The sequence below is a fragment of the Rhinolophus sinicus genome, linkage group LG07 (assembly GCF_036562045.2).
Source record: "Rhinolophus sinicus isolate RSC01 linkage group LG07, ASM3656204v1, whole genome shotgun sequence".
Taxonomy (NCBI): domain Eukaryota; kingdom Metazoa; phylum Chordata; class Mammalia; order Chiroptera; family Rhinolophidae; genus Rhinolophus; species Rhinolophus sinicus.
The window spans coordinates 104,531,818-104,545,596 of record NC_133757.1 but is presented as its reverse complement, the minus strand read 5'-3'; the positions used below and the strand labels follow the sequence as shown (position 1 = coordinate 104,545,596).

General features: G+C 41.1%; 1 protein-coding gene across 7 annotated transcripts in view; it reads left to right on the top strand.

The window, feature by feature from the left end:
- TRIM2 (tripartite motif containing 2) overlaps positions 1–13,779 on the top strand; it is a 133,865-nt gene that overhangs the window by 22,247 nt on the left and 97,839 nt on the right. For 3 of the 7 annotated variants that reach the window (XM_074338431.1, XM_074338424.1, XM_019722519.2), the window contains exon 1: positions 5,909–6,058. The exons of 2 other annotated variants lie outside the window; for them this stretch is intronic. In XM_074338431.1, coding sequence (XP_074194532.1) covers positions 6,029–6,058 — 30 coding nt within the window. In that variant the 5' untranslated portion in view covers positions 5,909–6,028. Of the gene's footprint in view, positions 1–5,904; positions 6,059–13,779 lie in introns of those variants that run through there. 2 more of the 7 variants (XM_074338425.1, XM_019722527.2) reach the window with 1 other exon arrangement.

The following is a 13,779-nucleotide window of genomic DNA, read 5'->3' as shown; positions in this document are numbered from 1 at the left end:
AGAAACTATTTTGTACACCAATGCCACCACATACCTTGAGGTTTTCTTTGCACCGTTAGAGAGACGGTTGGGGTATGAGCGTCTCTGTCCCACCCTGAACCATGGCAGGGGGAAGGGGTGCTTCCTCCTCATCTTAAACCAAGTGACAAAGGCAAAACCTCCAGGAAGAACCAACCCTGCCAACACCTTGATTTTGGACGGCTGGCCTCCAGATTGTGAGAAAATACATTTCTGTTGTTTTACGCGTGTGTGTTACAGCGTAACTAGTGCAGGGCCTCCCGATATTTTTATTCCTACCTAACCTTAGTTAGTGCTACCCCCATATTTTATTTCTGCTGCTTGTTTTTCCTTCTCTGAGCTAATCCTTTTGGAATTTTATTCTCTTGGTAGTCGACCGACCCCTTCTATCTTGATGAATGTTTATCTTCCATTTCTTCATCTGTAAAATGAGTGTGAGTACCTACTGCCTAGGGTCAGTTGGAGCATTAAATGAGTTAATACATGTAAATGCTCTTAGAACAGTGCCTGGCATATAGCAGATGCTGTATACACATTATTACCATTATTATTAAGTTCTGCTTCCACTTCTGAAGGGGTGACTCATCTTGCGGTTTCCTCAAAATTAATGGCACGTTTTCTTCTATCATTTGCGTCATTGGTGAAAACCCTGCATTACACTTGGATCTAGAACAACCGTTTATTATATAGGTCCTGGGATTAATTCTGAACTAGGTTTTCAGCAAATTCACTGATGGTCTCCAGCTAATTGAAAAACTTGTGGTATTGAAGCTTGTCATGGTTTATCTCAGTGGACTAGGTGATGGGCAAATGGGCCCAAGGCCATGGTTCGGCCCACCATGTAAGTCAATTTACTGCTCTTTGCACAGCTACAGCCTAACTTTACCCATAATTTTACAAATGTGGGCCATTGGTCATATGGGTCAGAACAAAAGACCATAGAGGCTTATAAAAATCCATCAGCAAGGTTGGAAAAATAAAAATACATTCATGTTGATGTGTGGTTAGCAGAGTTTCATTCATGGCTCAACTTCTTATGAAACCTGACTTTAAGCCTTACTATTACTGTCTTTCTTAGAGAAGTACAAAGAAATCCTATAGAATAATAAATATGGAACATCCACATAATTATAAACTGTCTCATCTACTAAGGATAAATGCATTTGAGGATGATGACAGTTTAATGGAATATGTTCCGAACTTTTCATCTCTTTAACAGGTTGTGGGCTGACCTAAGAGTGAGTGATTTTTATCCATAATTTACAATGCATTGAGGAGCAGCTAAGCAGAACAAAATCAAAAGCCTTTTCAAAGTCAAGAAAGATTGTAGCTCTCTGCCATCCATTTAGCTACAAAGTCCTTCAGTGCCACTGATGGTTAAATCTTCAGCTTCTCCTCTTTATTAAGCCATGTTGCCTCTGTATCCCCTTTATTTCCTTACAAATGACAGTAACGGATTTTTAAAATATATACCATGCTTCCCCAAAAATAAGACCTAGCCAGACAATCAGCTCTAATGCGTCTTTTGGAGCAAAAATTAATATAAGACCCGGTCTTATTTTACTATAATATAAGACCAGGTCTAATATAATATAATATAATATAATATAATATAATATAATAACGGGTCTTATATTAATTTTTGCTCCAAAAGGCGCATTAGAGCTGATTGTCCAGCTAGGTCTTATTTTCAGGGGAAAAACAGTAATTTAGGCTTAGAAGTTTGTAATATCTAGAATCATCTAGGAAGACTTAAGGGATCTGACCATTCATCCGTGTATTATCCAAAGGGCCTCTGTTGTGGCTTCCCCTAATTCCATGAGCCATATTATTACATGGTCTTCTAACATGGAAATCTAATATTATCTGTATATCACTTAAAAAATATATCAGTAGACAATTTAATGTTTTTCCTTCAGTACAGTATTTTGTATGTTGGTAAATCAGGGGTTTGATAGTGAGTACACTGTGAGGTGTTGAACAAAGTCAGTTCACTGGGGCTTCAGCTCCTTAGAAGGGTTGGATGAAGCTCTGCTTATGGGTGATTGAAGCCTCAGGTTGCCAAGAGGTGGATGACTAAGAGGCGGCCGTTTCGGATCAAGGGTAAAATTTTAATTGGATGATGAGCATTCTCAAAGGGCATATAGCAATTTTCTGAATTGCATAATCTAATGGTTTGAAATTTAGATTGAATTTGAATCTAATGGATTGAAATTTGGTGATGTCATCTCCCCATCTTTTAAAAGAGCATACATCGCTCTCTGTAATTATTTTGTGTATTATTTTTAATAACAGCAATAGGCCAATGCCAAGGGATAAGATGGTCAGGAAAGAAATAGGCCTCAGGAATGTGTGGAACAGCTTTGTCAGGGAGTTTCAGTCTTACGTAGTTGTGCTTTCTTGATACAATTCCTGGCAAAGTCTTCTATGTTTTCAAAGTCTCTTCCTCCTCCTTGTTCTCATTTCATTTCCTGTCCCACCTTTCTAAGAGGTTTACCTGTGTTAAAATGAACTGAGTTCAAATATAGTCCTTCCCAGATTACAACTTGTGAATTTCCCTCTTCTTTATTGGTTTTTAACAAAATATATGATGAAGACATAATAAACTCTCTGAGAATGTCCAACATTTGGTAGGTCATTACACTCAGAGGTTATAGAGCATAGGAATTGTGTCTGCTAATATTATGGAGAGGTAGAGAATTTGAGACATATTCAGTGAAAAGTAATCTGGGATTGATGTCTTAATTTTTGTGTGTATGATATTGTAGAAAGAACCCTTGACTAGGAGTTAAGAGACTTGAATCCTACCCCTGGTTTTGCTACTATCTTACTGTATAACTCTGAGCATGTTACTTAATTTTGGAGGGCATCGGGTTTCCCATCTGAAAAATGAGGATATCTGGTCAGATTACTTAGAAAATCCCTCATTTTCTGAAGTTCTATGGTTATTTTCTGAAAATGAAACTGAGAAAAAGTTTGACAATTAGTTTTGTTTTTTTCCCATCGTTTGTGTCCTCATCCCACTAGAAAGAGAGTCACACTACTTGTTTTGACATCTAAAATTCTTTAAAAACTTTTAATCATTTATTTATTTTTCCTTTTGCGTTGGGAAACCTCTTTCCCCCAATAGATTCAGTTTTTCACATACCTCTGCTCGGCAAGTAGCATGGTGGAATAGAGAAAACCTGGCTTCATTGCCTACAGGCAGGGTGATTTTGGAACATTAAACTCTGATTCTTAGTTTCTGTATCTGTAAAACGGGAATAATAATTCCTTCCATCATCACACCAAGTGGTTTTGAAGAGTAAATGAGATCAAGCATGAGACGACCTAGCACATAGCAGCTATTTATCAAACATTAATTCTCGCACCCTACCTGCCACTTTCCTTTCCCCATTACATGATTCTGTTCTTTTTCACCTTTGATAGAGGAGACGGTGCAAGTGGGCCTCCTGGCACCCGGCTCCCCCACAGTATCTGTCGCTTCATGGATGCTGAACAATGCATAGATAGTGCATGCATGAATGAATTGAATAAGTCTTTTACAAAATCTTCAGTAAACTTGTAGGATAACCTTTCAAGGAAGTCTCCAGTTGAACTCAGAAGATATTAAGCTTTTTATTTAAAACAAAAGGAACACAAAAGTGAACAATTCAGTGACGTATAGTACATTCACAATGCTATACAATCTCCACCTCTATCTAGTTCCCAAATAAAGTCCTGCATCCATTAAGCAGTTTCCCCACATGCCCCACTCCCAGTCTTTGGCAACCACCAATCTGCTTTCTGTCTCTGTGGCTTCATCTGTTCTGGATATTCCATATAAATGGAATCATATAATATGTGAGCTTTCGTGTCTGGCTTCTTTCACTTAGCACAATGTTTTTGAGGTTCATCCGTGTTGTAACATATATCAGTACCTCATTCCTCTTTATAGCTGAATACTATTTCATTCTATGTATATCCCACAATTTGTTTAACCATTAATCTGCTGATGGACATTTGGGTTGTTTCCACCTTTTGGGCATTGTGACTAATGCTGCTGTGAACATGAGTATACATGTATTTGTTTGAGTGCCTGTTTTCAATTCTTTGGGGTATGTAGCCAGGTGTGGAATTGCTGGGTCATGTGGTAATTCTACGTTTGACTTTTTGAAGAACTGCAGAACAGTTTTCCACAGCAAATGAACCATTTTCCATTCCCACTAGCAGTGTATGAGGGTTCCAGTTTCTCCTCATCCTTCTCAACACTTTTTATTTTCTGTTTTGGTTTTTATACATGACTATATATATGTGGATAGATATAGCAATACATGTGGATATATATAGCATATAAGGCATATTATATATACAGAAGGTGCCAAAAAGATGTATATACATTTTTAAAAAGGAAAAAACTGTATTAAAATTATGCTGATGGTAACCACTTTGAGCATCTCTTGTAATTGCAGAAGTCAAACATGACTGGTATCCATCTTTTGTTATCGGTATATATTGAGTATTACAATTTTAATACAGTTTTTTCCTTTACTTAAATTGTGTATACATTTTTTTGGCACTCTCTGAGTGTGTGTGTGTGTGTGTGTATGCACACACACACATTGCTATTCTGGTGGTTGTGAAGTGGTACCTCATTGTGTTTTGATTTGCATTTTTGATGCACTTGTTAGCCATTTGTATATCATCTGTACTTTAAAGTAAGAGCCATGCAAGTACAGATGTAAGAGCTCCTTTGCTATCATTGGAAAAGAAGAGCCAGAAGCAGCCTCATTTGGAAGAGTTACTGGAAGAATCTTACTTTAATACAAATTAAACACCAGTGGCAGAATCATAAATATTTTTAAATATAGATTAGAAAGGACAGTCTCTTTGGATTATTATTTTTATAATCAAAATCAGAAGGGCTTGATATAGTATTTATGGAAAATGAGTATATTTCAACATTTTTCTGTTTCTCTGCTAGTTAATTTTGATAGCTACTGTTCTCCCTTTTATAAACACTGAGACTATCCCAAATTGTAATGACTGTAATTTTCTCAAACTTTGTATGCCTGTCGTTTATGCAATGCCACAAATAAACCAAATTTCTTAACTTTCTTTTTACCTCAGTGGATTATTTAGAAATCATATAAAGGAAAAAAAGCCACAGTCATTTTCTAGTTCTTGGTTATTATTATGGGGCATTGCAAGGTTAAGCTGGCATATAGCTTTAAAAGCAGAATTCAGTTACGTTCAGAAGAGCGAAAAAGTCACGGCTGTTGAGTCTTCTTTTTCCAAATATACTGAACTGACTTCTGCTTTGCTTGCATATATATGATCAGATGAAGCGAGATTTAAAAACATGTGTGTGAGCCACTTATATTGGGGGAATAAAATAAGCCCATTTCTCTGGGTTCTGAAGTCATACCAGTCAAATTAAGCCTTTTCTCTGCAGATGCAATGAGTATCTCTCATCAGATATTATAGTCAACAAAACAAATGTGTCATAAAAGCATCTTCCTTGGACTTTGTTCTTTGATTGAAAAACTCCTTTGTACCTCCGTGAACAATACTACATTTATTAACCCTGGAAGACCAAAGATGGCTAATGCAACACAAGAATCTGTGGCTTTTAAAATATCTATTATTATGTGTGAGGCATACAAACTCCTCCTTGAAACTGATCTTCTGCAGGCAGTGATTAAAGTTTTCCATTTGGACCCCTGTCATGCTGCTGGGCTGTACAGATGAGGACTCTGGCCCTTCCTTTTCAGTGTTCCCTTGCTCAGTCTCCCCTACTTCAGAATGAAATGTAATATCTTAAGCTAACAGAGCCCAGGGAGACTAATCATTGGTTCCCTTTGTCCCCTGATACCGCAGCCCCGCCCCCTTGGCTTGTGCTGACAAGCTGTTTATATTTTTGTAAGGGCCACTCTTTAACTCGGCAGCCTGAGGACTATAATGGGCCCAATTGTCTGCGGGCTGCAGAGAGCTGAGTCCCCACACCCGAGGAGCCTGGGGCCCGACTCTGATGCACAAGAATGGCTGTTACGGAACAGGGGTAAGGACCCTCCTGAGTGTGTAACGATGCTTCTTCTGGGCTGGCTGGGCACTGTTTGGTAGTTGTGATTCAGTGGCTGGGTTTTTCCTGGTTTTAATTTTTTGCCTGCTGAAGACAGCACAAGAAGATCGGTTCTCTAGGATTTGCTGACAAAGCTCATAGCAATCCCCATCAACCCAGGCATGAAAGGAGCAGGGAAGCAAAAAATTGGGAGAGGGGTGCAATTTGGTGCCAGATTTAATACCAAAGCAATATGGGAGCGGCAGCGCTTAGGGCTACTACAGTGATGTGAAAATCAAAGGCTGTTTCATTTTCTAACTTAACTGTGCACACTCAGGAGTTTAGCTCTCTGCTTCTAGTATGTGGTTTCTGTAAGCCAGCTGTTCGCCGATGTAACTCAGTTGACCCCTTTTGAGAGGGTCTAATATCTGCTGGTATTTTCAAAGGGCAGACTAAAGTAGCTCATATGTCATAAATCGTTCTATTCAGAAATGTGGGAACGGTTTAGAGTGGGCAGGCTGTAAAGTTTTACTGCCCCATAAAAGTGCTCCAAGAGCTCTGTGGCCCTCTGCAGTGGGGCTCAGGAATGAAAGAACAGCCCCAGGCGATTAGAGCATTTATCCTTGACTACCCAAGAGAGAAGGCAGCAGAGCCAGAGGGCACCACGTCAGATGGAAGTGAAACCTGAAATAGGCTTAGCCAGCCCATCTGCGGTTCTTTCTGGTTTCTGGCATGTGAATGATTGAGGGCGGAAAACTGTTCAGGCACCAATATGTGGGACCTGATTTCATCGTCTCGATGCCCCATTTGGTGCCAAGTAAGACACCTCTCATAGCGCAGAGGGACAGATGAAGCAAGAGAGGGGACATGCTGTCACTTGGCCCATAAGTGGGAGGGCGAAGGGATGGAACAGCTACAGCCCTGGGAATTGCTTTGAAAATTCCTGCCTTCTGCTGAACAGAAAAATCACCTATGGCAGCTTTGATCAGAGAATTTTGCCTTTTCCTTTCTGATGAGCCTCATGGTGTGAAGTCAGTGAACTCACAGTCTGTTTGATATGGACAAGAGCCTGAAGAGGTGTGGTTTAATTTTTAGATAGAGTGGAAGGTGAATCGTAGGACTTTAATACTTTTAGTGCCTTATTAAATCTCCTAATCCCCAGAATTTGTATCTATTCTCTAAATACAGCATATTTAAAGCCAACATGCTTTGGGAACTTCTGGAGGAATGAAATCAGATGCAACGGTTATTTTTTAAGTGAATTTGACTGAAAGCAGCATGAATGTTTCAGTACAGTGTATGAAAACACCAGGGGGTTTCTAAGTGAGGCCATGGTCTCCCCCCCTCCCCCGTGGTCTGAGAGCCTGGGGAAAGACGGGGGTGGGAGGGTGGGTTGGATGAGTTGCCCCATGGGGTGGTCTTGTTAAGGAACAGAACTTTTGACTCTGCCAGGGCTGCCCCAGGTCGGGGGAGGCTCAGCAAGGAAAGTTGGCATGTGCGTCATTCCGCCTGAGGCCTCACAAATCCTGGCTTCGGGTCGGTGCATTCTTACATTCCGCGCCCAATGTGAACTCCAAGGTGATGGCAAGATGAGAAAGAACAAAGAAGAGGCCTGTTGAGAGAGAGGAGGGCTGAATTCCAGGAGACCCCACCAGGCACAAAGAGCTTTTGCCTGACTTCTTTTATCAGAATGGTGGGCATGCCAGGTTCCTGGAATTCCAGACTATTTTAGATACAGAATTTACAGCGTATTTGTGGATACAGAATTTACATAAACTAATGTGAAAATAGGAGATTTACAATAAAAAGTAATATTCTCCTAGAGCTTTTAAATACTGAGGACTGTTCTCATTGGCTTATGAAACCAAAGGAATAGACATGGATGGATGAAATACTATGACAATGACAAACACTGAAAGTAATAATAGCTATCATTTATTGAGCACCAATTGTATGCCAGGCCTTTACATGTATTGTCTCACTTAGTCCTCAATAACCCCTTTGATGTAAGTACTGTTGTCCTCATTTACAGAGAAGGGAACTGGGGCACAGAGAGGTTAAGTGACTTGCACAAAGTCACACCTAGTAAGTGACCTGAAATGTGAACCATTAGGAAGGTATACAGTACATAACCTTGTGTTATGAAATTAGGATTTCCTGATAAATATAGTTGGCATTCATATTTATAGCTTTTCAAGAATCCATCCAGACACTGCCACCAAAATGTGATCTCCTGCAGGAAGCTAATTGGCAGCTAAGAAGGAAAGCCAAGAACCACTTCCTTTAAATGGGTGAGAGTGCCAAAGCATAACAGCTTTGCTCCAGTGAGCCCAATGCCAGGAAGGGCCTGCGGAGAGGATGTGTCTGGGTCCTGGCCCTGCCACACTGGTGGGCCCCATGCTATATGGTGACCCATCAAAAAACCTGGAAGGTGAATCGAAACAGACTGGGATTGCATCCCCTGGGAGCCATTTAGATATGCATCATGTCACCTCAAGTCGCACCTGCTGGGAACACTATCCCTTATCACACCTGCAGTCCTATTCAGCTTTTCGAGGAGCACATTTTGTGCTATGTAGGTCTTTAACCACCAGGTGTATTTGCCGACCCTTAGCGTGCACTTTTTAGTACCATACCTGACAATGACACTGAGGGAATGGCACACTTCACATTTTGCAGCTGTTGTGCAAATAAAACTTCCGTGTAATTCCTCAAACGGTGGATTCTAGAAACCACAAGGAGCCAAAGGGCCAACCTCTGACTTTGCAAACATTAGATAAGCTTCTTGACACCAGTCTCTGGGACTAAGTTGGAAAATGCACTTTCTCATTAAGGGCTGTGTAGGAAGAAGATATTTCAATCTGTAGCTCCCTCAAAACCTCAGTAGAAACCCATTCAGAGCAGGCAGTTTCCAATGTGTGTTATTTGATGTGTTAAAAAGCTAAATATATACTGAGATCCCACCAGGGACCCCTCCAACGACAGAGTTCTTACTGGGTACATTTCCTTTCTCCCTCTGGTTTGGCTTCTCGGATCTTCCCCGAAGTGCAGAACACAGAATTGAAACTGAATTTTGAATCTGTAACCTGGCTTCAGAACTATGTACCACAAAGAGCACTTGTGTGCTCTCCAAGACCGTTTCAAATCTGTGGAGTTTCACAAAATATTCCTGGTTGCAAGGCTGGGTGATTTAATTTTAAATACAGAAGCTTTTGCTGAGGAGCCTCTGTTGGCTACAGAAGTCCTGAGAAATCTGTGAAGGTCGGCTCCTCCCATGGCCCTTGAGTGCTTCGCGGGCAATAACTTCATTTCCAGAATGGCCAGGAGAGCCGAATCCCTTTGATATGTCACTGGGGACCCAGCCACAAGAGCCAGGGCTCTCAGGATATAGGATTCTTGACCAGTGCCCCTCACTGGATGATTCTATTAAGATCACTTTTAACAAGAAAACAGTAGCAATCAGTGATTTCTTAGAAATGTGGCCCCTTTAAATATACCCTCAGCGAGGATAGGTATTGTGTTTTCTGGGTCCTCCCTGTGTTCTGGGCACGCTGGGGATACAGCATAAATACTAATTAATGCCAGTCCATTACGAAAAGAAAATAGAAGGACACCTGTAAGGTAGCAGCAACCCTCCAAGCCCCAGAAGCCTTGTTGGAACTGTGTGACAAGGAAAGACAGTGACAAGGCCTGAAAAAAGCAGCTCTCTTCCCACACTCAACACATGCCATGAACTGAGGGGTGCCATTGTCTGAGCTGTCACTGCAGGGCTGGGTGGGGGCAATGGCCCCCGCCCAGCCTTTCCCATCGCTACCCAGGGGTATCAGGGCATACTGGCCTCCAGCGTGAGGCTGCCTGTTTCTCACAGGCCGTGCCGACCAGGGCTCCACTGCTGCCATCTGCACACAGACCTGGTGATGTCTTAAGCTTCTGGGTGTGGCTTTTGAGGAGCCGAGTCCTTGGGGTAGGGGACCTGCTGATAGTGAAGGGGCCTGAGGTCCGGGTGGAATAGGGCTGGGTGAAGAAGGGCGTGGCGACCACTCATCCTTGTCCTTTCCAGGAAATTGGGGTCACTGGGTCATAGAAACATCCCAATACCAGCCGGGTTTCCAAGGCGGGTTGTAAAGCTGCTGCTTGAGGACAGAAACCACACCCAGCGTGTGTCCACACCCCCACCCAGAGCTTTAGGAGCGGGGTAGGGTCACATCAGAGTTGCTCCCAGTTATTACACATCTGCACATCTCCTCCCCCAAGTGGACGTAAATCCATCTTTTCCATTCCCTGTCTCTTAGTCTCTGAAAAGCCCAAAGGGTGGGGGGGTGCGGGCAGCAGGCAGGAAAAAGAAAAGAGCTGGACAGCTGGGGACTGGAGATCAGGAAAACCACCCCAGCTCCTTTCTCTCAGCGGGACTTGTTTGTTGCTGGGGTGGGAGGTTTTGTTTGGGGGCCTTTCAATTTTTCCTTTTAATCAAAGCAATCCGTTCCGGTGCTGTCAGTGGAACAACTCTTTCCATTTCCTTTACATGGTCATTGTGCCTTTAGCATCCAGGCCTAGGCTTGTATCTCTAATGCCTTCTGTTAATTCCAAGGGGAATATACGTTTTGGTCCATTCTCCTTCTCCTCCCAGGGCACGCACTTTCTTAGCCAAGGACTGGGGAGTTTCATGTGGTGATATGCCACCAGGCAATCAGGCAATAATACTGAAACTGCAAACAGAGAAACCAACCCCGATAAAGCACCAATAGTATGGCAGGGACTGTTCTAAGTGCTTTATGTATATGAACCAGTTAACCCTTTGAGATAGGTATTATTATTCTCTATTTTCAGGTGAGTAAACTGATGCTCAGGGAGTAAAGAAAATTGTCCACGGTCACACAGCTGGTCAGGGGCAGGCTGGCATTCAGGCTTCAGGGCCTGCATTTTTAACCACTATGTGGTGCATTATATTCTTTTGTATAGATGCACAAGAGTGTATGTGTTCATTCCCACGTTTCTGGTCATTTAACTTCTTTCAAATTTTTTCCCATTATAAATAATGCAGTGGTGAATGTTTTTGTAATAAAAGCTAATAATTCTTAGCATTTGCTGAATAGCTAATTGTGACAGGCACTGTTTCAGGTTCATTATACATTGTAATTCATTTAATCTTTGTACAATTATTTATCAGCTGGGGAAACTGAGGCACAGAGGAGCTGGTTAAATATTTTGTGCCAGATCTCACAATTAAGTGGCAGAGCTATCTCAGAGCTGCTGCTCTTAGATGCTGTCAACCGCGTCTCTGATATTGCTTTGGGAAAGATGTTCAAATTGGAATTACTAAAGCATCAGAGATACATTTTTGAAGGATCTGGATACATATCACAAAATGACTTTCCAGTAACACTGGATGGTTGTACTAGTTTGTATTGGTGTGAGCACTGTGTAATTGATTAAGGAATCTGGAAGTTGGAGAAGCCCCTGGTAAATGGACTTGTCCCTCTAGCCCCAGGGCAGTGTATCCATGAGCCCTTTTAGCTTCTGTGGGCTGATCGGGGCGCTTGCTACCATAAATAATATTGTTGTCATGAAAAACATAGATCTAGCTCCAAACTACATTTGGGAGGGGCCATCTGGGATGCTGGTAATGTCCTCTTTCTTGATCTGGATGGTGTGTACCCTGTTGTGGATCGTTCATTGAACTGTTGCCTTAGGACTTGTGTTTTTTTTTTAAATTTATACTAATTAAAAGTTTATGTATTCTTAAAAACTATGTATCAAGTGTGTGTGTGTGTGTGTGTGTGTGTGTGTGTGTGTGTGTGTATTTTGGAAGTTGGATACAGAATATATAGAAATCTAGTGTAAAGAATAAGAAAATGACTCAGTGGTCTCCATATTTTCTCCACATGTTGGATGAAAGGAGATTTTGAAAGAAACACATTCACGATTCCTTTCTTTTTTCATCTCTAATGCAAGAATTGAAGAGACATTAAATCACAATAGTACTAAGAAATACAGTTCTTAAAAAATTCCTTTACCTAGTTTTATTGTTTTCATTTCTTCCAAGTAAGGGTTTTTTTTGTTTGTTTGAAACTTCAAAAGCATGACACATATTTAAAATATGTAGAGTTACGATGACCGAGTTTTTGGCAAGGACTTGAGAACAATAATGAAGGCCTCAGGGGTAGTTTTTCTCTTTCTCTCTTGGCTTTCCAGTGTGTTCTTCCTGCATATTTGGTTTTGAATCGTGTGCGGTGCTGTGAGATGGCCTGATGCCTGTGTTGAGTGACGTCCTGAGAAACTCAGGAGCACCTTTCCATGGCTAATGGATCAGCCGAAGATGATCATAGGTCATCATTTCAAGAAAATATAAGAAAGTCTGCTCTTACTCTAATGGCAGCCAGTAGCAATCTCCTCGTCACTCTCCCAATGGTTTTGGAATATTATTTTAGGGCTTATTTGCCTCTGCTGACCTTATAGTCGATCTAAAATTAATTGTTTAGCCCCATTCAGTTTCTTAATTCCTGGATTCCAGTCGTAATTTTTATCAGTTTTCATTCCTCTGCCACACAGGACTTAAGTGGCTGCAGAATTAGAGGGCATTTTATACCTTTTATGATGAGACAAAAGGAGGCATGTTTCTCAATTCGTCCTTTCATTTCTACCCCAAAAGGTCTCAACCTGAGATTCTGTGACTTCTTTGTTTGATGTATTAATATTCCTTTGTTTAAACGGACTTTCTTCCATTTCTTCCTAACATCTTACCATTACCTCTGTATTAGTCAACTCAGGCTGCCATGCAAAATACCACAGACTGAGGGGCTTAAAAAACAAATTTATTTTCTCATGATTCTGAAGGCTGGATGTCCAAGATCGAGGTGGCTGTCTGGTTGAGTTCTGATAAGAGCTCTCTTTCTGGTTTGCAGACAGTGTTTTCTCACTGTGTCTTCACAGGGCCTTTTCATGGTGCATGCAAGTGGAGAGAGAGAAAGCTCTGGTGTCCCTTCCTCTTCCTATAAAGACGCTAATCCTATTGGATTAGGGCCCCATCCTTATGACCTCATTTAACCTTAATTACTTTTCTGAAGGCCCTATCTCCAAATACCCCCAACCTGGGGGTTAGGGTTTCAACATATGAATTTGAGAGGAAGACATATTCAGTCCATAACGTTACCACAATCAATAGAGTAGTCCCCCTTACCTGTGGGAAATACAGTCCAAGACCCCCAGTGGATGCCTGAAACCTCATAAAGTACTGAGCCTTACATATACTATGTTTTTTCCTATATATACATACCCATGATAAAGTTTAATTTATAAATAGGCACAGTAGGAGATTAACAACAATAACTAATGATAAAATAGAACAATTTTAACAATATATGTAATAAAAGTTATGTGCATGTATGCTCTCTCAAAATACTTTGTTGTACTGTATTCACCCTTCTTGTGATAACGTGAGATGATACAATGCCTACATGATGAGATAAAGTAAGGTGGAAATTTTCCACTTAATATTTTGAACTGTGGTTGGCCGCAGGTAACCAAAGCAGCGGAAAGCAAAACTGGATCACAGGGGACCACTGTACAACTAAAATTAACCTTTTTTTCCATTTCAAAGTCGCTTTTACTCTCCTAGTGTTTCTGTTAAATGACATTTCATTTTTTTAATTTGTAAAATATTTCTGGGTTCCTGCTAACTGCATTATGGGAACCCAGATGCGAAAAAAACACAGAATTATTGA